This window comes from Leopardus geoffroyi, chromosome E2, assembly GCF_018350155.1.
Source record: "Leopardus geoffroyi isolate Oge1 chromosome E2, O.geoffroyi_Oge1_pat1.0, whole genome shotgun sequence".
Taxonomy (NCBI): Eukaryota; Metazoa; Chordata; class Mammalia; order Carnivora; family Felidae; genus Leopardus; species Leopardus geoffroyi.
The window spans coordinates 13097096-13122088 of NC_059335.1; the positions used below are offsets into that span (position 1 = coordinate 13097096).

Genomic DNA, 24993 nt, shown 5'->3' on the forward strand with positions numbered 1-24993 from the left:
GTGAAGGTCTGAATATCCGTGTCGTGTAGACAGCTTCAGGGGCACACACAAATGTACCTCTACCCACGTTATGTCTGCACCGCCTGACTGCATGGCTCAGTGTCCATGTGTGTTTCTATGCGGTAGGAGTGCCTTGGTATCTTGGCACAGGACTAAACGTCTGTGAACAAATACACCTAAGTGTGTACCTTTTGTATGTTTGCGTTTATTCAACATATATTATTGGACACCTACCCTGGGCCAGGCTGATTTAGGTGCTGGTGATACAAAGACAAAGAAGACAGAAAGAAAACCCTGCACTCATGGAACTTATGGTCTAGATATCCGTATCTGTACCTAAGCAAAACATAGAGAATTAGATATGCAAGGACAGGTACTGTGCAGAAAAATACAGTATGGAAGGGAGCTGATTAGCAGGGAGTTTCTCGTTTTTATGGTGGGGACCAAGGAAGGTCTCATAACTGAGGGAATGTTTGAGCAATGACTTGGCAAATGAGGGAGTGAGTCGCTAGTTCTCTGGGGAAGCACATATGAAGCAGTGGGAGAAGCAAGTGCAAAGGCCCTGGGGTGGGCATGTGCTAGGGCCATAGAGGCACCTGGAGGAGGCCAGTGTGGCTGGGGCAGCCTGGGAGGTACACAGGAGGAAACAGATCAGACTTATCTTGGGGCCACAATGTGAGGCCTCACAGTATGTACTTGGAAAGCGAGTGGGGGCGCTGGAGGGTTCTGGCACCATCTCACCAAAGTACAGAAAAAGTGCTCACCGCGGGACCTGGATAGGTGCTGGCTTCACAGTTCTCCCTCCAGGACATGTTGAGGCTGCGCACAAACTCGGGGTAGAAGGGATGTGAGGTGTTAAACATGGAGAAGCCCAGGATGTTGGAGGTGTCCTCCACGATCCCGTCCAGGTGCAGGATGGGGAAGTCCTGGGGCCAAGAAGAAGGGGTGAGGCCTGGGGCCAGGCCCCACATGGGGCAGACACCCTGGGAGGGGGGTGGGGGCCGGAGGGGCTGCATGGGGTACGCACCATGGTGGTGAGGATGTATTTGTAAAACGCTGAGGTCATTCCCAGCTCTGAAGCCTGGAGGACATGGGGCGGCACAGAGGCGACAGGAGGGGCGGAGGCCCACAGGCAGAAGCGAGGAGACGCCAAGAGAGGAAGAGAGATTTAGAGACAGGCCTAGTGAAGACACCCATGGGAAACACAGTAACAGACACCCAGAGACGGAGACAGGGAGAAGGAGCCGCGCGGGGGCAGAGGGAGACCCTGCTCCCTGATGCTGCACCAGTGGACAGGCGACCTGGGTGGAAGGAAGGCCTTATTGGAGGAGAGAATGGCACCCCCAGATGCCCGCATCCCCCTGGAGGGCACTTACAAGACTGCCTTCTGGAGACAGACAGGCAAAGGGACGCCTTAGAAACAGGACAGGCCGGGAGGGTAACCTCAACTTTAAGCTTCTCCCCGCGCTGCCCCAAAGCCAAGTTGGGGCTGCTACTATGTGGGGCCCGGCTTGGTCACAGGCCAGATAAAACCCCCCTGCCATCTTTACAAGCACTTCGCAGTGAAAGGCAACCGACTGGAATCTCAAAATGCCTGTTTGGAGCCCCTTTCTTCACAGTCCTTGAGGCAAACAAAACTGGAAGGCCTCTCCTGCCACGGTGTCCGAGCCTGTCCCCGCTACGGTCATTAGAACATTACATGGCACCAGCCAGCATCGGCCGAGTGGCAGGAGCTGTTATCGTGAGGCTCACAGCCCATTCCACGAGAGGAGAGTGACCACGGGTCCCTCGGCTCGGCTCGCGGGACCCCAGCCCAGGCCTGCCTGCCTTCCGAACACGAAACCTTTTCTCTAAAACTTCTTGCCTCAAGGGCCCTATGGATTCTGTCCACGCTTCTTCCTGTACACTACAATCAGTAGTGACATATGGTTTTAATTTAAAAAAAAAGAAAAAAGAAAACTGGAGAAAAATAAATAATACAGATTAGATTACGAGGACGAATTAAGAGCAGGGAAGCAATGAATGATTAATGAATGTGGGTCACTGCTGGAGGGTGTGTGGCAGGCCCCGGTGCTACCCCCTCCCGGGCGCCCTTGAGCCAGCCTGTTTAACTCCAGCTTCTTAATCCACAAAATGGTCATCACGCCTGCCCCGCAGCCTGGGTGGGAGCCAAATTAAAGAGTCCGTGCAAAGTGCCTCCACGCGGCAGGACGGGCACTCAGTGCAGATGACAGGGAGCTCCCGCACCAGCATCTACTCTGGGCCAGGACCTGTCTGTCCCAAGTGCTTCCCCACCATTCACTCACTACCCCTCACGGCAACCCACCGAGGCAGCAACTGAGCACAGAGAGGGGAGGCGACTGTCCAAGGCCCGACCACCGGTGCGACTGCGAAGTGGCCAAGCTGAGACAAACCTCACGATTATCATCCGCTCGTAGGAAGCGGGTCTCTACCGTGTGACCCCTGAGGCCCGTGGGCATTGGGCGACTTGCTCTGTCACCCAATGCTTCTGCCCCGACCCTGTAGAGAGACAGAGACTGGGGGACTCACTTTACGGAGGATGAGGTGGGAGATGGACGCATTGGCATCAATGATGATGGTGGACACCTTGTCATCGCGGATCTCCTTGAGCAGCGGCGTGGGGTCCCGGCTGTCATCCAGCATCCTCACTGACAGCGTCTCCTTGGAGATGAGGAAGCCACGCACTAGCTCCTCCAACCGCAAGAGGCCTGGGGGAGCAGGAGGGCCCGGGTTAGGGTCCCTGTAAGTGTCCCAGGGTGACCTCCTCCTCCTCCAGTGTAGGGGAGCCCAGGAGGGGACGAGGGCTGTACTGACCAGAGCGTGGTTGGCTCTCTTGGGATACTGGGCCCGTGGACCCTGTGCTCGACCTCCACACACCTGTCCCCTGCCACCTTTCCGCCGCTGGGACGTGTGACGGGGATCTCAAACTTCACTCACGCAAGCCACATTTCCACTCCTCTCACCCAAGCCACCACCTGCCTGCCAGCCACTCAGGCCCAAACCCGGACAGCAGCCCGGCCTCCTCCCTCCCTCTCCCTTTCTCCCCCTCTCCCTCTCTTTCTCTCTCCCAGCTGCGCCCAACCCACCCAGGCTCTATCTGCAGAGTGCAGCAGACCCCACGTGCCGCACCACCGCCACCACCCTGGCCTAAGCCACTGCCTTCCCTCACCTGTTATGACAGCCACACTTGTCCCCACGTCTGTCCCCGTCACAGCAGCCACAAGCGCGTAGAGCAGGTATGTGCCTCCTCTGCCCCAAACCCTCTAACAGCTCTGGCCCATTGAGAGTGGGGGCCCGCATCCTCCCAGCCCCCGGGCCCCACTCCACCCACCCACCCCTCGCCATCCCCTTGACCTGTCTCGCACACGCCACGGCCACGCTCCTGCCCTGTGGCCTTTACACTAGCTGTTCCCTCTTCTCCCTGGACCCCCACGCGGCTCCCTCCCTCTCCACCTTCAGATCTCTTACCCAAACATCACCACCTCGAGGAGGTGATCACCATCCCATCTCGAATGGGAGGACTTACTACTTCCTAGCTTCTCCCACGAGACAGCAGGCCTGACAAGGACAGGGGTTCTGGCCTGGCTCGCACACGCACCGCTCTAGCCCCAGGACCCAGAACAAGGTCTGGGCCGTGGCAGGTGTTCAGTAAATACCTTTTGAAAGACGAGTTTCTCCTGGAAGTTACGGAGCACGGCCCTCTCTCTTTTTCCAGCTGTGCACCCCACCCACAAACCCACCGGCCTTCCGGACATCTCCACTTGATGGTCTCCGAGACACCTCGACCCCAACTGCACCTCCACCTGACCGTTCTGTCCTCCTCCTCCTCCTCAGGCGGAACCCAGTCACCACAGCGACGGCGCCCTCTCCCTTCCCTCGTGGCTCCTCCAACCTATCCTGGCCTCTCCGGCCTGCCACCACCACCAGATACCTAACCAGTGCCCCTTCTCCCTGCCCGTCTCTGGCCTCCCGGCCATAGCTCGTGGCATTCTCCAGTCAGTTCTCTCTGCTGCAGCCAGCGCTCTTCCTGCGACACACACCCGGCCTGTCCCCTGCCCCGCCCTGCGTGGGAACCTTGCACCACCGCCATCATCTTCGGGCAGAGGTGCAGGGCCCTGCGTGGTCACGCTTCCTGCACGCGCTGCTCCCCTGTTCCCACACTGGGCACCGGGCTCCCTGGAAGCATCCTTGAGCCTCTCAAAGCGGCCACGTTCCCTGGGCCCTCGGCCCCCGCCCTGCCACACCCTCCCCTCTTCCTGACCCCAACTCCTCCCCAACCTTTAGGTCCAGCTTAGAGGCCCCTTTCTCGGGGACACGGGATCTGAACTTTCAGACTCGGCTAGGATTCCCTTCCACGTGCTCCGACGGCACCCCGCCTGCCCGCCGACAGAGTATGGATTGCTCTGCGTCACAACCGCTCGGCCACAGCATCCCCCGCGGACCCTGGGGTCCAATCCGGGACCACACCTAGTGCGGAACCGCCAGGGCCTCGCAGGGGCCTGGCACACAGGTGCTAGTTCCTATCTGCTGACTAAATGGTCTCTCGGGGGAGGTGGGGGGGGGGGGGGTCCGGGTTCCTGACGGGGAAGGATGGTGGGGACCGGGGGAGCCTGTGCCATGCGGGAGACCAGATCTCTCGGGCAGGGGAGTTTGGGGGAATAAAAACAAAACACCCAGTTCTCCCTCACACTCGGCCTTGGCGCAGATGAGGCTGGCCGAGGGGTAGTTGAAGGACTTGAGGATTCGGGAGACGGCCAGGCTGACGTCCTCGTTACTGGGGTACAGGCTGACGGACGCGAAGCGCAGGTACTGCAGGCGGGGTGTCTCCTCGGGACCCACCTTGATGTGGGGGATCTGGACAAAGAAGGAGGCTTTGCTTCTATCCTGCGGCCTCCTCCCCAGCCTCGCCTCCCAGGGACCCACCCCTGCCCTGTCCCACACTCTGCTCACCTCCTTCTCTCCACAGATATGGCTCACGGTGGAGGCAGACGCGGGGCTGGACGAGGGCCCCAGGACGGACACGACCCCCTTGGGCAGGATCTGACACACTGCGAGGGGTGGGAAGAGACCGCAGTCAGGGACCTTCCTCTCTGTCCCCAGCTGGCCCGGGAGCACATCCGATCCTTGGAGCTGCCCGATCCCCCTTGGCCGCCCCGGACCCAGAGGCCCAATCCCCGGTCCCACCCGCTGCAGTGGACAAGACAGAGACAAATGGGGAGAAATGGCAAGAGGGATGGGTTAGACCATGAGAGAAACAAAGAAAGAACACAGAGGAAAAACCGGGGACCTCCTGGCTGCAAAGCTAACGCCCGGCTCCTCAGCCTCTGTCTCACTCCTCCTTTCCAACAACGCTTCACAGCCCCTCCACCCCACAACTACAGCGAGGGCCCCTCTCCACCCCACATCCCAAACACCACTCTCCTGTGGCTTTCGTTTGCTCCTCTTTCTTCTGTGTTTTTTTTTTTCTTTTTTCCCCTTGAACTTGCGCGCGTCTCAAAGACTGGGAGGCAGAAGCTGTTTCTTCTGCCTGCCCGGTGCCCATTCTCATGGCAAAACCCTAACTTCTCCTCAGGGAACCATATGTTTCCCAGGACTGGCTGGCACCCAAGCCAGGATCACAGAACCACACTGTCCTGGCCCCAGTGATTGGTTCAGAGATGGGGACGGGCTCAAAGCAGGCCATCGAGAGCCTTCCCCGGGTTTCTGCTACAATTATTACGTAGTTTGCTAAACAGGTGAGATGTAAGCTTTGAGCTACTGGGGCCGTCTTGCCACCAGTTAGGGAGGGTATTCCTGAAAATGAACCCAACTTAGAGGAAAACAGGACCCACGGATGAAGACAGAGAGCTTCCCGGGACATGATATGAGCGCCTGGATCTAACCATGCCTGAAATTAGTCCTTAGGCCTTTTCGTATTATAAGCTGATAAATTCTCTTTTTCCCTTAAGGCAGACTGAGTGGGTTTCTGCCACATCCAACGAAAAGCATCCTAACTAAATGCCTTACCTTCCTCTAAACTTGATTCTTCTGTGCCTTCCACATTGCTGAAGGCCCCGTTTGTGCAGACCAAATATCTAGAAACAATCCTTGCCTTTAATCCTTCTCTCGATAGACAAATTAGTCACCAAGTCCTGTCTCTTTTGTCCTCAAATTTTCTCATCTCTTTCCCCTTCTCTCCCCTGCCCTACTTTTTAGGGCTCTCAACTCAGGCATGCCAACTCAGGCATGATCACCCAAATCTAGCCTCCAGATTCACCTTCCAGAAGCCCGCTCCCTGACCTAAACCCATTGGTGGCTCCCTTCTGCCTACAGGTGAAGGTGACATCTTTTAGCCTGCTACTGTCGCCTCTTTGAACTGGCCCGCCATTCTGCCCAGCCTCACCTCCCACTGCTGTCACACTTCAGCCCCAAAGTCTCTCATGATCTCACCAAGCATGTCCTGAGTTCAGGTAGCCAGGACAGGTTCAACCCCACACCTGTTCTTTGGCCCCATCTATCCCCCTCCTCTGCTCCAGCTCCAGACTATAGCATATGCCTGGAACACCATTTACCTCCTCACCCTCCATCCCAGCTTCTCCCAGTTTGTGTTCTGTGCTGCGCCAGTCAGAAAAGTGCAAGAAACACTGTACCCCATTCTCCCTCTCGCTAATATGAAACACACGTGAATATAACAAAGGCTCTGACGAGGCCTGTAAGGAAGAAAACCAATCTAACACACATTGCAGACAGCATCTCCTGAGGTATACGACCCCAACACATTTGTTCAAGAGATACCCGTTAACATTTGCTCAGTCTGTCAGGATCCAACAAATACTTATACACCCCTACTATGTGGCTGCTGTTCCACAGGGCATACTTTGAGCAATGCCACTTTTTCTATATCCTGCTTGCCTTTCAGACCTCAGAACTTTGGTTTAGCCTTCTCCAGAATGCCTTCACTGGTCCTGCCCCTGAGGCCCCCTGGCCTCACTGTCCAGGCCCCTCATTACTCAGCTCTGGGCACTGTGTCCCCAGCCAGCCATGAGTTTATCTTTCAAATGAGGCTCTCAGCTCTTACAAGGCAGGACCGGGGCTGGCACCCTCCCTACCTCCCCGTGCTCGGCAGCACCATCTCTGGAAAGGAAAAAGCTGAGCAGACATGAAGGAAGGGGCAGGTGGAGCTAGAAAGAGACGAAGCAAGCAAGCTGAGGAGGCCAGGAGCTGAGGGACAGACTGAGGGCTGCCAGCCTGCCCTGCCTCACCCCACGCCCCCTGTGGCCCTGCTCACTGGTGTCCGTGGTCTCGTACTGGCTGTCCCGCTGAAGCTCAAAGATGTCTACTTCCACCCGGGCCTTGGCCGGGACTTCGATGATCCCGTTGATCTGCTCCCGGGCCAGAGCCAGGGCCAGACGTTCGCCGCGGCCACACACTGTCTGGTCGTCCAGGATCGCAGCTGAGGGGACACGGGGGTTGGGGACCAGACTCCTGGGTCCTGAGAAAGGAGAGGCTAGGGTCCTGGACTCCTGGGCTCTAAGGTAGGGGTGGGGATGCTGATATGGGTCTAGACTCCTGAATCTAAGGTTGGACACAGCTGGAGATCTGGACCGTTGGGTCCGGGCGGGGGGAGAAGGCGCTGGGGGCTGCTGTTCCCTGTTGCTGAGGAAAGCTGAGACCTGAAGCCCAGATTCCCGGGTCCTGAGGGATGGGCAGGCTTGGGAGGGTCTCTGCAGAGGCGGGGCAGGGGCTGTCGGGCCTCACCCATGCGCAGTGATGAGAGCACCTGGCAGCTGGGGCTGGCGAAGGCAACAATCAGCAGCAGCAGCAGCTCAGCCGGCATCTTCCTCCCCTCCTCATGGGGACGCAGCTGCCGCGGCCCCCACTCGCCACCTGCAGGGAGCCCCCCACCCATGGGGAGATTGCTGAGGTGGGGGCCTCAGAGCCCTTTGGAGGACTGCTAGATGGGGTGGTGACCGGAGACCCCGGGACATTGTGAGCGAGCGCTGGAAGGCCCTGCCCTTGTCAGAAGCTGACAACACCAAAGGCATTGATACGAAGGAAGCTCAGGCTCTGAGGAGCACTACCGGGGAGGAGCTCACGGCACTGAGTGGGACAGGCATGGCCAGAGGACATTCACAGCTACCAAAATGGGAGGGATCTCAAGTAAGAGCAAATTCCAGGGACCATCCCCACCCCAGTAGGAAACCAGGAAGTGCCACCCCCCCACCCAGTCCCGCCCCTGTCTCTGGGCAGGCAGCGGTTACTAGGCAACAGAAACTGGCTGGAGAGGATGCGGTGGTTGCTAGGCAACCCCATCCCAGGCCTCACTTGCCACTTTCCTGACGTCCCTGGTTCCCACAATCCCGTGGGGAGAGTGGCCTGGACATCCGGGGTCTGGAGGGGAGAGTATCCGGGAGTTAAGGAAACTTGAGGAGAGAGGGAATGATGGAGAGAGACAGAGACACACGTGGAGACACACAGATGGAGACAGATGGATGGACCCGAGGCAGCTAAGGAGCTAAAAAAAAAAAAAAAGAAAGAAAGAAAGAAAGTAAAGAAAGAGAAGACAGAAACAGGGAGACAGAAATAGGAAGAGAGGCTTAGAGAAAGAAAATACAAAGACACCCAGGAAAGGAGAAAGAGGAAAAACAGACAAAAATACAAGGGAACAAGAAGATAAGAAGACAGGGGGGACAGAGATGAAGAGGACAAAGGAGTTTCTGGGTAGGGAAGGACAGGACTAGGAGCAAGGAGGAAGGATGAGGCAGGAAGGCAGGCAGCCATGGAGACGGAGGAAGGTCAGGGTGGGGAGAGGAGCATAGGGCAGGCAGCAGAGAGGGAAATCAAGGCATAAGAGAGACACAGAATAGAACAGGAAATACAGAGAACGGAGAGAGGACACAAGCCCACTTGAGATGCCACCAGAGAGAGCTGGAAGGGAAGAGTAAGGCAGGGAGTCTGCTGTCTGCCAAAGCAGGTGCCAGACTACAGCCCCCCACCCTGCTCAGGGGAGCTGAGGATTAGGGGGAGACAATGCATCTTTGCTTCCCAGAACGGCTCCAACCCCAGTGAGTTAGAGTCCTCCAGGTACCCCAGCCTTCTATGGGGCAACCCCCAGGCAGGGATGAGTTTGGCTGGGTGCACGGCTTCTCCTGGCCGAGAGCCGTGCCCTGAGAGAAGGGGAGTTGGGCTTCCAGGAGAGAGCATTACTGTGAGGCCCAGAGTGCTGTGAGGTGAGCCTAGGGGTCTCGTTGCACCCCACCTGATCCCCATGGATGCAGGGCTTAAGGTAGTGAGACAGCAGAATGAAACCTGCCAGGGGAGGGCAGAGGCACAGTGAAAGATTTTGGACCATCCTTGTGGCCAGGAAAACCTAGGCCATGGCAGCAGGAGACCCAACAGTCTCTGCTCTGCCCCTGACTCCCACATGACCTTGAGCAGCTCCCTCTCTCAGGGCCTCTGGGAAAGGCAGGCTGAGGGGTGGGAGGGCATCATGGACAGGCTGGGGGCTGCAGATGGTAATCCGGATCTACAGTGAAGACTTCAAGGGTGGAGGAGCAAGGGAAGTTGGGGGACCAGGAAGAACTCTCAGGGGGAGGATTGTGGAGGGCGGGGCTTGGAGAGAGGCAAGAGTTGAAGGGGGGTCATCCCGAGACATCAGGGGCTTCTGGGGACAAACCAGGGAACAGAGACTAGAGGACAGGGAAGACGGAGGGAGAGACAGGGACCAGAGGGCGGGGTCCCACAGGTGGCAGACATGGGTGGGAGCAGAAACACAGAGTGTAGAGCCAGGGTCTGGGACAGCACGTGGACAAAGACATACAGGAAGGCCCAGATAGAAAGACAGACAGACCAAAAAGAGGTACCTGGGGCTAAATGAGAGAGAAGGACCCACACAGGTCCCCTAGAAGGGAGACACCAAAGGAAACGGAGACAAGACAGAGAGCGCGAGGCAGCAGAGGCAGGGAATCAGGCAGGCCTGAGCCCCACAGGCCCAGACACTTAGGCAAAGCCAAATAAAGGTGGAAGCATAGCAGCCAACCAGGCAGAAGGAGCCGAGTGAGGGGCCCTGCCAGGGGAGGCAGACAGACAGGAAGGCAAGACATCACCAAGGTGAGAAGGCAAATCGGTGAGACAAGTGGGGTGAGGGAGAGGGCAAAAACACAAGAACACAACAGGTGCAAAGACTGCAGGAAGGGGAAAAATCCGGAAAACTCTGCAAAGGAAGAGAGCTAGTTGGAAAGAGAGCCGGAGAAAATGTATGCAGGAGCCACACAGCAGATCTAGAGAAGAGGGAGGGGTGAGTGAGGCAGACACACACTAGAAGGGGCAGTGAGGGCCAGGGAGGGAAATGGAGGCAGGGAGGAAGAGCGAGGGGCACAGGCAGGGACAGGGTGAGTGCCCACATAAGGGGGCCAGTCCACACAGAGATGCACCCACCAGGGTGTCTTGAGGAGGTGGTCAATCCCAGAGCCCACAGCCCCGAGGCATGGGGAGGGATGAGGACAAAAAGGCCAGGCCAGGACGTAGAAGTGAGCAGAGGATGGGGGGTGAGTGAGACCACCAAGGAAAAGACAAAGTGGACCACGGAGTGGCTGCGGCTGAGGAGAAAGGAGCCGGACCCAGAGTGGATCTGGGGGAGGAAAGCAGAAAAGCGAACAGGAAGACAGGCTCCAAGTGCAGGGGCAGAGGAGGACAGGGGAGCAGGGGCACAGGCAGAGCAAAGCGTGGATGGAGAGAAGTGGATAGAGGGCCAAACCTGTGGGTGCTTCCAAAAGAGCCAGACGAGATGCAGGGGAGTTTTGAAAAAGGGAGAGAGAGAGAGAGAGAGAGAGAGAGAATCAACAGAGACACAACAAGAAAGAGTTAGGCTAACAGCAAAGGAGAGAGAAGTTGGACAGAGTCAGAGAGAGGCCTGAGAGACACACGAAATGGAGATGGAAAAAAAAGGAAAGACATTTCCAGGAGACGGACAGCGGATGGGACAGGGATGGCAGGCAGAAAGGATGAGGAAAGAAGAGAGGCGGAAACAGAGGGAGAACAGAGCCGGTCACCGGTCGCCGTGGGACCGCGGCTGGAGAAAGCAGGGGCGGAGACTGGCCAGGAGTCCCAGAGAAGGAGTGAGCCCGCAAGTAAGAGCCAGGCAGCCCCTCAGGACCCCAGGGGCTGGGGACAAGGCTGAGCTGTGCACCCAGAAGAAGGGTGAAGAGAGGCTGAGGTGAACAGAGGTTGGGAGACGGGGGAGGCACAGGGCAGGCCCCTGCTCGTGGAGGGGGGCAGGGGGAGGTGGGGGCCCCACCAGACGGTCGTGAGCCCAGCCTTCCAGGACCCAGGCTGGCCCGAGCCCAACCCCCGCCCTGCAGACACTCACGGATCCTGGTGGGACGGAGGGCTGGGCTCCCTCGAGGCCCGAGAAAGACAACGGGGAGATGCTCTGGCGCTGGGTGGTGGTGTGGCCGGGGGCGGGGGGGAGAGGGCAGTCCACGGGGCCCCCTCCCCCGCCTCCGGCAGTGGCCCCCAACTAATCCAAAACGGGGGCTCCCCGGAGCGGGGAGGAAGGACAGGTGGAAGAGGAGAGGGCGGGCCAGGGAAGGGAGGAAGGGGAAAGGAGAAAATGGAGGAGAGAAGGGGAGAGAGAAGAGGGAGAAGGAGCAAATGGAGGGGAAGGAGGGAGGAAAGGAGGAGAGGAAGGTGAAAACGGAAGGGAGGGGGGCACAGGCAAAGCCGGGGGAGGGGGAAGCCGGCCCAGGAAAGGGCCCCCGCCCCCTCCCCTAGCCGGGCCGGCCTGGGGGGGCCACGGGGGGCGAGGACTGGCTGGAGACAAGGAAGCCGGCCATCAGGAGGAGTGGGGGAGGGGAGGGCTTGATTGGGGGGAGGGGGCCACCCCTTCCCCCCTCCCCCCTGGAGCCTTGGCCCTGCCCTGGATGAGGCAAGGGCCTGGAGTCCTCAAGCCCTCAGCCCCCACGGGAAAAGCATGCTAGGGGCGGAGAGAAGCCGAGGGGTGGAGGGGCTGGGGAGGACGGGGTGTTGGGAGACCCGGAGAGCCGAGAAGGGGGCAGGCGGCGAGATGGAGAGATGGGGAGGAGGGAGAGGAGGAGGGAGGGAAGGATGGAGAGGAGCAGGTGGAAGAGGAAGGCAGAGGAGGGTGGGGTGTCCCGGGGGCGCCCGGTGCAGGGCCTCAGTGGGAGGGCCTGGCCACGGACTCCTGGTCCCCTGCGAGGCGCAGCCGCCGGCTCTGGGTCCCCAGCTGGGCCTGCCTCCCTGCTGCCGGCCACCGCCGCCACCGCCACTGCTGCCACCGCCACTGCCGCCAACACTACCACCACCACCACCACCTCCGCCGCCGCCGCCGCCGCCACCTCTCCTTCTCCCCTCCGAGGCCGCCGCCTGCCTGCCTGCCTGCCCGCCCGCCGCCCGCGCTGGGTCCTGGAGCGCGGGGCGGGGGGGAGAGAGATGAGGGAGGGAGGGAGGGAGGGAGGGAGGGAGGGAGGCAGGGAGGAGGGCGGGCAGGAGGAAGGGAGGGCAGCAGGCGGAGAAAGAGGAGGGAAGGGAGTGGGGGGGGAGGGGGAGACCGTATTGGTCGGGGCTGGGGGGCCTGCGAGGAGAATGCTGATGAGGGGAAGGCGCTGCATTGGATGGAGGGCCCACCCCTGGGCCACCCCCTCCACCACCATGCCACCGCCCTGCCCAGGAGCCCACGGAGATGAGAGGCAGGGAGACCTGAGGAGAAGGCCATGGAGCTGGGGGGAGAGGGCTACAGAGATGAAGAAAAATGCAGAGGAAAAGCGAGACAGCCATCAAAACTCACAGAGGTGGGCCAAGGTCCACAAACCCCACAAGGACAAGAACAGGGGAAAAGCCCAGATAAAAAAGAGAAAAGCCTATGGAGGCATGGGAGCAGACCAGAGACAGCGACGGACCTCAGAGATGAGGGCAGCTGGTGGACAGAGAGAGAGTCCCTCAGGAAGATGGAGAGAGGCCCATGAGAACAGAAAGCACTCCCTGGACATAGGGAGTGGTCCACGGGGACAGGAGAAGGCCACGGACAGGAGGAGAGGCCCGCAGAAATGGAAACAAGAATGCATATCATAGAGACAGGGAGGCGGGCCAAGCAAAGTGGGAGAAGGTCACAGAAATGGGGATGGGTGGGCACAGATACCAGGAACCCGTAAACACAAGGACGTGTGGACACAAGAGGTCCCCTAAGGCGGGAGCAGCCAACTCCTGGAGACAAGGGAGAAGCCCCCAGAAGTAGAAATAGCCCCATGGAGGAGAAGGGATGGGGCGGCAAGTATGGGAATTCTCTATAATGCATAGAGACGTGAGGCACCCAAGACATGAGCGGGTGGGGCGAAGAGGCCTTCCTTCTCTAGCTACCACTTGAGCAGAGAGGCAGTGGGAAAGGGCAAGGAACTGGAGGGCAGAGCCAGAAGTGGGAGACTCCCTTCCAGGGAGCCCACTGCAGCATCTCAGAGGGAGCTGAGCAGGACAGGGGGATGGAAGACAGAAGCAGTGACACAGATCTCGGAGTGGGGGTGGGTGGTGCACGGCTGGGTGGGGGGGTGAAATTTGGGGGGAAGGAACATGACAGTTGGCGCTGAAGGCTGAGCCCGTGACTCACCACCACCCCCAATGCTCGTGATGGGGAGGAGACACTGACACACTCACGTGCAGCCCCCCAGCACACGTGACCATATGCCTTTCTCACACACACACACACACACACACACACACACACACACACAGCACATGGCAACCCTTACACCAGCTGAGCATAGGAAGCCCTCATCCCATATGGAGCATCCCTGACATACGTCTGACATATATACGGCATCCTGAAGGACCACCAACTTTGCATACACTTCCTCACCCTACGTGGGCAACACCCATGGTCCCCCAACACCCACCCTCAGCTCCAGCTAAGCCTGAAAGCCCAGACTCGTGCCAGCCTATAGGCCTTTGTTTATGCAGGGGCCCCCCAAAAAAGAATGCCTATCCTCTGTAAAATAAACCTACCCCAGAAATCTAGCCCCATGCCACCACCTGCACAAAGACTGACCCAGGGCTCAGCCTACTCATGTATCATCAGAAGAGAAAGATCCTAGTCAACCCAGATAAACTGGAAAGTCCAAGCAGAAGGTCTGAGCAGAAAAGGGCCTGACACGCCAAGCTGGACCCTTGCATTTTCAGGCAGAAAAGGGGGCTTTGGCAGGAGTGAGAACCTGCCCAGGTGCACGGGGCCTATCAAAGCCTGAGTCTAACTTCCAGGTTCTCTGGCTCCCACCCCAGGGGATTTCACCCTGATGGCAAACGCAGATTACCAGCTTTGGAGCTCACACATTCCCACCAACTTCTTCTGCTTCTTGCATTCATCCATTCAACATGCCCCGCAGGACGGGACATCCACCTGCCAGGCAGTAGAGCCTGGGGGGGTGGGTGGGGGGGACGGGGACCAAGAGCATAGACCAGGAGTCAACTCCTGGGTTGAAACCCTGGCTCTGTCTCCTCCAAAGGACAGGCAAGCTACTTAACTTCTCTGGGCTTCTTGAGGTCCTAATAAAAACAATTCCCACATAGCTTTTACTCTGTGCCCCACAACAATGAGGCAGGGGTTAGGGTCTGCATTTCACAGATGAGGAAACGGAGGCACAGGGGATTTAGCTTGTCCAAGACAACAGCTGGAAGTGGCAGGGTCAGGATTTCAATCCAGACAGCTTGGTATAATTATATTGGCTTGGTGTTAGGGATTTCAATTTAGTGGAAAGTTAGGACAGCCAGTTAGAAATCAACTGAAGGACACCACAAAGGTGATGACTGAGAAGTCACACCTAGGTCCTACTCAGTGCTTGGGAGTCCCTCAGTAGCTTTTAGCTTCAGGAAGGTAATGACCAACTCCTCGAGACTTAGTTTACTCCTCTGAGAAATGGGGGGGGTGGGGTGGGGAAGCAGTTAGTACAGAGAATCTCTTGAAGCTCCTGTCCTTGGGTTGGTTCAGAGGGTAGCTCTGGAACGTAACAGTGCGAGGCCAACGCCCTGAGGGCCAAAGGGGGAGAGTAGTGATGGCCAGAACCCCTGGGTCAGCGCAGAAGGAAGGCACCTTGGAAGGAAGCAGAGTCCGTCTCCTACAGGGTCACTTTCTGCAGGTTTTCATCCTAGTCGTCCTTCAGGTTTTCTCCCCCCACCCCGCCCACACTCCCCGTGTCTTAAACGAAACTGTCTTTGCTTTTCGTTTTTCCCCATTTCCTCCCCTCTCCTTCAGGTTTTCCTTGTTCCCTCAGATTCCCTCGCTCCTCGCTTCTCCTTTGACATTTCCCTTCCCCCCCTTCCTCAAGAGTCCGCCGGCTTCTCTCCCCTTCCTTCTTGTTGCTTCCGTTCCTCTTTTTAATGAAGCGAGTCTGGAGCCTCAGTTTCCCTTTTTACTCCCTCCATGTGCTCGCTGCTGCAGTTTCCCCTCCCCATTTCGCGCTGATGATGCTTCACTTTCTCCGTTCGCTCCGCCGCGGTTCCAGTGCCACAGTTCCCCCGCCCCCACCCTCTGGGTGTCGTGTGCCTCAATTTTTCCGACTTCCCTACTCGACCCCGACCCGACTCCAGCCCGGCGCCCCCAAGATGGCGCCCGCAGTCTCGCTCCGCCACCTGACGTCACCGCGCGTCCCTCCCTTCTTCAGGCGTCAGGCGGAGTCGACGAGGAGCTGGAGGAGGCGCATCCTCCAGGGGGCTTAAGGGGGCGGGCACTACCAACCCCGGGGCTGGCCGGTGAGGGAACATCGCTAGAGGATTGGTTGGGCACTGCGAAGGATCCCGACGATCCATACTATTGGCCCAAGGCTCAGAGACGTGAGCGTCGATTGGTCGAACGGCAGGAGCCAGTCAGGCGCTGATTGGGCGCGTTCGGCCGTTCGCGGAGCGGCCGAGAAGGAAGGTAGGCGGGGCGTTGCTGAGGGCGATTGGGGGCGAGAGCGAGGCTGCGGAGCAGACGAGAGGCTACGGCGGGAGCTAGAGCGGGCGCAGCGCTAGGGTGGCCGCGCGAGGGGAGCTGCGGCCCGGGCCTGGGCCCGGGGCGTGCGAGACGGCGGAGGCGGGTGAGTGCGGGCGGGCGCGCGGAAAGCCGGCCTGGCTCCCCCTCCCCCCCTCCTGGCCTCCCCGTGCCACCCCGCCTGCGCACTGAGGGCCGGAGGGGACGCGCGCCGGGCGGGGAGGGCGGAGCGGCACCAACGGCCGGCCGGGCGCGCGGGCGGCGGGGCGGGGGCCGGGCCGGGGGCGGGGGTGGTGAAGGGGGCTAGAGTCGTGTGACGGTCCCAGTGAGGAGGGGCGAGGCTCGGGCGAGGGGCTGGGAGGGGGCTGGGTGGGAAGGGAGGCGTTTGGGCTGCCTCTAGGAGAGGCTCCAAGGCTCATCGGGGCCACGGTCTGGCCGTGGGCCGTCTAGGACCGGAGGGGGGTGGGGTGGAAGGTTAGAGGCGGCCTGGGTGTCCGGGGAGGGGGGTAGGGCGTGAGGAAAGAGGTAATGAAGTTAACATAAAGAGAAAAGCTAGTTATGCTTGTAAGGAATCAGACCAGTGACAGGGATTTGGTGCGAAAAGATGGTAGCAAATGGATACCCTTGGAGGGGAGATTTAGAGTTGAGGGCGAGGTCCGAGTGTGGAGAATGGGGTTACGTTAACGTGAAAACGAGTTAAACCAAAGGGGGGTGGATACCCCTGGAATGGGCTGAGAGGAGTCTCTGTGCATAGGGTTATGTTATGTAAAAAGGGTGGGTGTCCCCAGGATAGGTTGGGTAGAGGTAATGTTTTGAAAAGTAGGGAATTCGGTCAGATGAAGAGTAGGAATTGGGTATCGGTGTGCTGGATGGGGGAGGGTCTTGGTATCTCTGGAATGAGAATGAGATGTTAGGTTGACAAGAAGTTGGGGGTCTGGGTATCCCCAGGGTAATAAGCTGGTGAGAGGGTTCTGGGTGTAAGGAAGAGGGGTTTGGCTATCCTCTGGGTTGGGGGCTGGAGGGATTCGTCATAATAGTAAGATAGGATCTGAGTATTTCTAAAGGGGTTTTGGGTAGTAGGAAAAGTATGTGTGAAAGTTTTAAGGCTGTGTGAGGGGTAGTCTGGATATTCCTGGATTGGGTTATCTTTCTGCAAAGATCTTTCTGCTGGGATCTTTCTGCAAAGCAGAGAAACTAAGTTGTTAATGAAGAGGGGGTCTGATTATCGCTGGAGTGGGTTAGGGTGGGGTTTGGCCTTTTTGCAAAGAAGAGGGGCTTAGGTTGATATGAAGAGGGGATCTGGGCGTCCCTAGATGGGTTAGGGAGGGAGGGTGGGGTCTTTTTTGCAAATAAGAAAATACTAGGTTAATAATGCGAAAGGGGGTCTGGGTGTCCCTGGCGTGGGTTTGTAAGGAAGGGTTTAAGTTGATGTGAAGGTGGCATCTGGGCATCCCTGAGATGGGTTAGGGTGGGTCATTTTGTAAAGAAGAGGAGCTGAAGTTGACATGAAGAGGGGTGTGGGTATCCCCATAGTGGTTGGGGTGGTTGTGTATGAAGATGAGGCATCTAAGTCAATGTGAAGAGGGGATCTGGGTACCGGAGAGGACATAAGGATTGTAGGTGAGGTCTCAGCGTAAAGAAGAGGTAATTACGGTGAAGAGTGTCTTGAATTAGGGTGGTGAGTAGAATCCAGGTGTGAAGAAAGCGTTAGGTGTTTTTGAAATGGGGCTGGGTAATCTGGATAGGGGGTTGGGTCGTAGGAGAGGGCTTTGGTATATAGAGAGAAATTTGAAGTCGGGGATCTGGGTATCATGGGGAGTGGTGAAGGGGGAAAAAGTGTAAAATGTGATGGGTTAGGCCAACATGAGACAAGTTGATTGAGGGAAGGGAAGAGTTTGAGGAGTCTGGGCACCAGAGGGAGAGACCGTGTATACTGGATGTTGGGGGTAAAGGAGAGGGACTGTACCCCGTGAAGGCCCTGAAAGTGGCGGGCCCCTGTGGCAGTCCTCTGGGTGTAAATAGAAGTCAGGAACCTGGGGGAGGGAACAAAGGGGGAGTGAGGCTGGGAGAAGTGGCAGCGGTCAGGGCCTGTGAGGATGCTCCCGGGCACCTGGGAGCGGGAATGGGGTAGCGAGTTGGTAAGAAGAGGAAGTCAGTGGAAGGAGGTTTGAGTGGAGAAGACACAGGCTCCTGTGTGATGTGTGTGGCTGTGGGCCAGCTGTGAGGCACGGGAGGTGAGGGGTTGGACAGGTTATAAGGATCTGGCGGGTGGAGTTTGATGCGTGTTGGTTCAGAGGTGAGAAGGGTAGATTCTGGGAAGGGACCGCTGGGAGGTGTTGCGTTTGGTCTTGTGTGTGCAGGAGAGGAAGGATTGTTAGGTGGGGGGGTGGGAGTGGAAAACGGAAACAAGTCCGAGGGTAAGGTACATCTAAGGTTTCGGTGGGTGATGAAGGGAAGGAATCGTCCCTGGGAAGGACTGAAAAACGCTAGTTTAGCTGTGCTTTGTCTCCACCTCCCTCTTTTCACAGCCCAGGGCCTCACTGCCACCATGACTGAGGAGTCGGAGGAGACGGTCCTGTACATTGAGCACCGCTATGTCTGCTCTGAGTGCAACCAGCTGTATGGATCCCTGGAGGAGGTGCTCATGCACCAGAACTCCCATGTGCCTCAGCAGCACTTTGAGCTGGTGGGCGTGGCTGACCCTGGAGTCACTGTAGCCGCAGAGGCAGCTTCCGGCACGGGCCTCTATCAGACCCTGGTGCAGGAGAGCCAGTACCAGTGCCTAGAGTGCGGGCAGCTGCTGATGTCGCCCAGCCAGCTCCTGGAGCACCAGGAGCTGCACCTGAAGATGATGGCTCCCCAGGAGGCAGTGCCAGCCGAGCCACCACCCAAGGCACCTGCCCTGAGCTCTAGTACCATCCACTACGAGTGTGTGGATTGCAAGGCTCTCTTCGCCAGCCAGGAGCTCTGGCTGAACCACCGGCAGACGCACCTCCGGGGCACTCCCACCAAGCCTCCGGCCCCGGTTGTCCTGGGGTCCCCGGTTGTCCTGGGGTCCCCTGTGGGCCAGGCCCGCGTGGCTGTGGAGCACTCATACCGCAAGGCAGAAGAGGGTGGGGAGGGGGCCGCTGTCCCTTCTGCTGCTGCCACCACCGCTGAGGTGGTGACTGAGGTGGAGCTGCTCCTCTACAAATGCTCCGAGTGCTCCCAGCTCTTCCAGCTTCCGGCCGACTTCCTGGAACACCAGGCCACCCACTTCCCTGCGCCTGCCCCAGAGGCCGAGGAGCCTGCCTTGCAGCAGGACACCCTGACTCCGTCCCCTGCAGAGGTGCCCACGTCTCAGCCTGATCCCCTGCCATCCTCTGACCACAGTTACGAGCTGCGCAACGGTGAAGCCGTTGGGCGCGATCGCCGGGGGCGCAAGGCCCGCAGGAACAACAGCGGAGAGCCGGGCGGGACGGCCGCCCAGGAGCTCTTTTGCTCCGCCTGTGACCAGCTCTTTCTCTCCCCTCACCAGCTACAGCAGCACCTGCGGAGTCACCGGGAGGGCGTCTTTAAGTGCCCTCTGTGCAGTCGTGTGTTCCCCAGCCCTTCCAGTCTGGACCAGCACCTTGGAGACCACAGCAGCGAGTCTCACTTCCTGTGCGTGGACTGCGGCCTGGCCTTTGGCACCGAGGCCCTCCTCCTGGCCCACCGGCGAGCCCACACCCCGAATCCTCTGCATTCGTGTCCGTGTGGAAAGACATTTGTCAACCTCACCAAGTTCCTGTATCATCGGCGTACGCACGGGGCGGGGGGTGTCCCTCTGCCCACAACACCAGTCCCGCCAGAGGAGCCTGTCATTGGTTTCCCTGAGCCAGCCGCAGCAGAGACTGGAGACGCAGACGCCCCGGAGCCCCTGTGACCGAAGAGAGCCCGGGAGGGCCCGCCGCCCCAGGCACCTACCGCTGCCTCCTGTGCAGCCGTGAATTTGGCAAGGCGTTGCAGCTGACCCGGCACCAGCGTTTCGTGCACCGGCTGGAGCGGCGACACAAGTGTGGCATCTGCGGCAAGATGTTCAAGAAGAAGTCTCACGTGCGTAACCACCTGCGCACGCACACGGGCGAGCGGCCCTTCCCCTGCCCGGACTGCTCCAAGCCCTTCAACTCGCCCGCCAACCTGGCACGCCACCGGCTCACGCACACGGGGGAGCGGCCCTACCGGTGCGGGGACTGTGGCAAGGCTTTCACGCAGAGCTCCACCCTGAGGCAGCATCGCCTGGTGCACGCCCAGCACTTCCCCTACCGCTGCCAGGAGTGCGGGGTGCGTTTCCACCGCCCCTACCGCCTGCTCATGCACCGCTACCACCACACGGGCGAGTACCCCTACAAGTGTCGCGAGTGCCCCCGCTCCTTCTTGCTGCGCCGGCTGCTGGAGGTGCACCAGCTCGTGGCCCACGCTGGGCGCCAGCCCCACCGCTGCCCATCCTGCGGGGCCGCCTTCCCTTCCTCACTGCGGCTCCGCGAGCACCGCTGCGCGGCTGCTGCCGCACAGGCCCCGCGGCGCTTCGAGTGCGGCACCTGCGGCAAGAAAGTGGGCTCGGCTGCCCGGTTGCAGGCGCACGAGGCGGCGCACGCGGCTGCCGGGCCCGGAGAGGTCCTGGCTAAGGAGCCCCCTGCCCCTCGGGCCCCTCGGGCCGCTCGCACGCCTGTGGCCGCCGCCCCGACCGCCTTGGGGGGTGCGGCCCCCGCGGCCCCCGCGGCCCCGGCCCGACGCCGGGGCCTGGAGTGTAGCGAGTGTAAGAAGCTGTTCAGTACAGAGACGTCGTTGCAGGTACACCGGCGCATCCACACGGGCGAGCGGCCGTACCCGTGTCCGGACTGCGGCAAGGCCTTCCGCCAGAGCACCCACCTGAAGGACCACCGGCGCCTGCACACAGGCGAGCGGCCCTTTGCCTGCGAGGTGTGTGGCAAGGCCTTCGCCATCTCCATGCGCTTGGCAGAGCATCGCCGCATTCACACGGGTGAGCGGCCCTACTCGTGCCCAGACTGTGGCAAGAGCTACCGCTCCTTCTCCAACCTGTGGAAACACCGCAAGACCCACCAGCAGCAGCATCAGGCCGCCGTGCGCCAGCAGCTGGCAGAGGCGGAGGCTGCCGTGGGGCTGGCCGTCATGGAGACTGCGGCAGAGGCGCTGCCCCTGGTGGAGGCCATCGAGATCTACCCTCTGGCTGAGGCCGAGGGGGTCCAGATCAGCGGCTGACCCCGTCCCTTCTCCCCCTTCAGCACCGCCATGTCCCGTTGCTGAAGAACCTCCTCCAGCATCCCCTCAAATCTGTAGATACTGTGCCCCTCTCTCCATCTCTCCCAACAGCCGTGTAAGTTCTGTAACTGGATTTATTCTCTCTTGTGAGGGGGTTGCTCTGGGGTCCTTGATGTGCGTAAAGGTGCCCCCCGCCCCCCACCTTCCACCTTTTAGCACTGGTGGTCCCAAGATGGAACAGTCAATAAAGACTGAGTTGGACGTTTATGTGTTTCTGTCTGGCCCAGCTGTGTGGGGTGGGATTTGGGAGCCATGAGCCCAGGTTCTTGGGTCTGAGCTTTTATGGCTGTGTTCTCAGCACCTGGAACAGGGCCTGGCAAGTGGTAGGAGCTCAGTGGACATTTGCTGAGTGGAAAGAGGACGTGGAGTCCAAGGGTGTGGCTCAGGGAGCGGGGATATCACCCCGGTGCCCCAGGGGAAGAAGCGTAGCTGTCTTGCCACTAGAGGTCCCCACAGCCCCATAGAAAAGCCTGAAGCTGTTTCAATTGGTGGCAGGAACATTGGGAAAAGTCTTCAGATTTCTTTTTGCCCCTTCTGCACCCCCATTCTTGGCCTGATGTGAGCCATCTCCCTCAAAGCCATCTGGTTGTCTCACTGGATCCCTGAGGGCAAACGCAGGTCCGAAAGGTATGATCTCCAGGGCAGAAGAAGGTGGCTCCTGGGACCAGACCCAGCTGTGGAGTTGGAGAACTCCGATTCTGGGGGTGGACAGCCTCATAAGGGGAGCTGCCTTGATACCTACCTAGAATGGGATTCTGTCTTAACTAGTAGACGTGGGGAGAGGGGTGGTTGGAGTGACTGGCTGGTATTTGAACGTCTAGTTTGCTTCTAGTACTTACATGTTTATCATAATTATACTCCTCTTGTGAGGGGAACATTTTGCAGGGAAGGAGTCTGAAGTCAGAAGCAGTGAGGTGATTTACCCAAGGTCATCCAACCCACATAGGATAGAGCTTGAATTTAAGCCTAGTTTCATCTGGTTTTATCACCCTTCTGCTTTTCTCCACAGTCTAATGCCTTTTACTTAGGAGAGGGCGGTCGAGAAGGACGATGGTGACTGGTGGGAATGTCCAGTTGCTTTGCTTGAGCCGCAGCCCAAGAAAAATAAGCCCCGCCAAAGTCATTCCAGTCTTTGTGTTGGAGAAAATTCTTATTTGGGACCCTAATAAATGAGAGGTGAAGGGAAACCGTTTGTATGGAAACCAGGAAGAGGGAGGCCTGAGAGCTGTCTACTCAGACCCTGTTACTCTGAACACCCCCTCAACAGCCCCGTCGCCTCTGGGCACTGGGCTCAGAGACCTACACTGGTTTTGCCTTATGTTCAGGTGAAAACGAGGGATTGAGAGAGGGAAGACTTATGAAGACCACATAGGTGGTAGACCAGAGCTGGAAGCCAAATCTCCTAACCAGTAATAGAGATTTTACTACATAAGCCTCATTTTATTGAAAAAAGTTCAGGGACCCCTGGGTGGCTCAGTCAGTTGGGCGTCCGGCTTCGGCTCAGGTCATGATCTCGTGGCTCCTGGGTTTGAGCCCCACGTCAGGCTGTGTGCTGACGGCTCAGAGCCTGGAGCCTGCTTCGGATTCTGTGTCTCCCTCTCTCTCTTTTCCTCCTCTGCTCACGCTGTCTCTCTCAAAAATAAACATTAAAAAGGAAAAATAAATAAAAGTTCAACCTGTTTGACAACCAGACAGCTCCTAATGAAGAGCAATTATGTGTTAAGTAGTTGTTTCAGAGCGTGTTGCTTGTGGGCACCATCTTTGAGTGACCTCATACCCTGCAGAAAGGACTCAAGCCATTTTAGCCCAGCATGCTAGATCCCCTTTAATCCCCATGTAAAGGTTCATTCTCAAACTGCCTCCTCAAGAAGAGCTGCAACATCCTGAAAGTCATATCGAATAAGTGCTTAGAACAATTGGAGGATTTATCCTTGCCAAACCAGATAAAGATAAGGTTAAATCAAAAGGGCCTGGAGCCTGTTTCCGATTCTGTGTCTCCCTCTCTCTCTGCCCCTCCCCCGTTCATGCTCTGTCTCTCTCTGTCCCAAAAATAAATAAAAACGTTGGAAAAAAAAAAAAAAAAAAAAAAAAGGACAGGAAGGGGGTGGGGTGGGGGCGGACCCTGAGAGTGCTGGTTGACTCCAAGATTCAGCAGAGAAGAATGGCTCTGTGACTGTGGGATGATCACCCTTCCTCAACTGTGGTTCTTTTTCAGAGCTTCTAATGAAAACAAGACTCATTGTTCACCGTCACTCTGCTGAAACTTGATGGTCCTCAGTTGAACTACTGTCTTTTTTTTTTTTTAATTTTTTTTTTCAACGTTTATTTATTTTTGGGACAGAGAGAGACAGAGCATGAACGGGGGAGGGGCAGAGAGAGAGGGAGACACAGAATCAGAAACAGGCTCCAGGCTCTGAGCCATCAGCCCAGAGCCCGACGCGGGGCTCGAACTCATGGACTGCGAGATCGTGACCTGGCTGAAGTCGGACGCTTAACCGACTGCGCCACCCAGGCGCCCCGAACTACTGTCTTAAAAAGGGTGGCATGGGACGTCTGGGTGGCTCATTCGGTGAAGCTTCTGACTTTAGCTCGGGTCATGATCTCTCGATTTGTGGGTCCGAGCCCTGCGTTGAGCTCTGTGCTGACAGCTCAGAGCCCAGAGCCTGCTTTGGATTCTATGTCTTCCTCTCTCTCTGCCCCTCCCCTGCTCTTTCTCTCTCTCTCTGAAATAAAAATAAAAATTAAAACGGTGGACTAATCAAGCCCTTGTTGGATGCTGGGTTTTGAGTTAGGCAAAGTTTCTTTTCTTGGTGGGGGGCACAAGTGAGCGAGGGGCAGAGAGGAGGGAGAGAGAGAAGCGGGGCGCACTCGGGGCTTGTGTTTTTACCCGAAGCGGGGCTCAAGCTCATCCAGTGTGAGACTCCCAACTCACCAACTGTAAGATCACAATCTAAGCCAAAGTCCGATGCTTAACGACTGAGGCACCCTGGGCAGGCAAAAGTTCTTGAACTTTAATGTTTATTAGGCAATTCCCCTAGAGATTGATTTTTTTAATGTTTATATTTGAGAGAAAGAGGGAGACACAATCCGAAGCGGGCTCCAGGCTCCAGGCTGTCAGCACAGAGCCCATGGGGCTCGAACTTGTGAACGATGAGATCGTGACTCACACTGAAGCCAGACGCTCAACCGACTGAGCCACCCAGGCCCCCCTCCCCTAGAGATTCAGATCCAGCAAACAGGTGGATGAGATCCAGGAATCTGCATTTTAAACACACCAATTCTGGGGTGCCTGGCTGGCTCAGTAGAGCATGTGACTTGTTAAGTTTATTTATTCTGAGAGACAGAAAGCGCAGGGGGAGGGGCAGAGAGAGAGAATCCCAAGCAAGCTCTGTGCTGACAGAGCACAGAACTCCACGAACCGCATGATCACGACCTGAGCCGAAATCGAGCCGGACGCTTAACCAACTGAGCCACCCGGACACCCTGAGTGTGCAACTCTTGATCTCAGTGTTATAAGTTGAAGCACACATTGAGTGTAGAGATTACTTAAAAGTAAAATCTTTAAACGTAAATAACACCAATTCTGATGCAGGCGACTTGCTGATCACTCTAAAGATCCTGAATCGTTCGTTTTTAGTTGGATGTGGAAGGCTTGCCTATGCAGAAATGTCAAGGGAACAGAATGGTGGTCCTCTAGTGCCCGCTATGCTCCTGACAAG

General features: G+C 57.9%; 2 protein-coding genes across 8 annotated transcripts in view; one reads left to right on the top strand and one right to left on the bottom strand.

Moving 5' to 3' along the window:
• Nucleotides 1–15177, bottom strand: part of GRIK5 (glutamate ionotropic receptor kainate type subunit 5) — a 57864-nt gene extending 42687 nt beyond the window's left edge. Inside the window, exons 1-8 of one of the 7 annotated variants that reach the window (XM_045442166.1) lie at nucleotides 15095–15177; nucleotides 7759–7887; nucleotides 7289–7453; nucleotides 4972–5069; nucleotides 4710–4875; nucleotides 2551–2729; nucleotides 1028–1081; nucleotides 765–926 (exon numbers count right to left, since the gene is read on the bottom strand). In XM_045442166.1, the coding sequence (XP_045298122.1) occupies nucleotides 765–926; nucleotides 1028–1081; nucleotides 2551–2729; nucleotides 4710–4875; nucleotides 4972–5069; nucleotides 7289–7453; nucleotides 7759–7837 (903 nt within the window). In that variant the 5' untranslated portion in view covers nucleotides 7838–7887; nucleotides 15095–15177. Of the gene's footprint in view, nucleotides 1–764; nucleotides 927–1027; nucleotides 1082–2550; nucleotides 2730–4709; nucleotides 4876–4971; nucleotides 5070–7288; nucleotides 7454–7758; nucleotides 7888–11368; nucleotides 12351–14318 lie in introns of those variants that run through there. The other 6 variants (XM_045442167.1, XM_045442160.1, XM_045442162.1 and 3 more) reach the window with 6 other exon arrangements.
• On the top strand, nucleotides 11107–21481 carry ZNF574 (zinc finger protein 574). Its single transcript, XM_045442174.1, is given in 3 exon segments — nucleotides 11107–11129; nucleotides 18502–19866; nucleotides 19869–21481. Coding segments are annotated over 2 exon segments (2691 nt in total). The 5' UTR covers nucleotides 11107–11129; nucleotides 18502–18521; the 3' UTR covers nucleotides 21215–21481.
• The last annotated feature ends 3512 nt before the right edge of the window (nucleotides 21482–24993 follow it).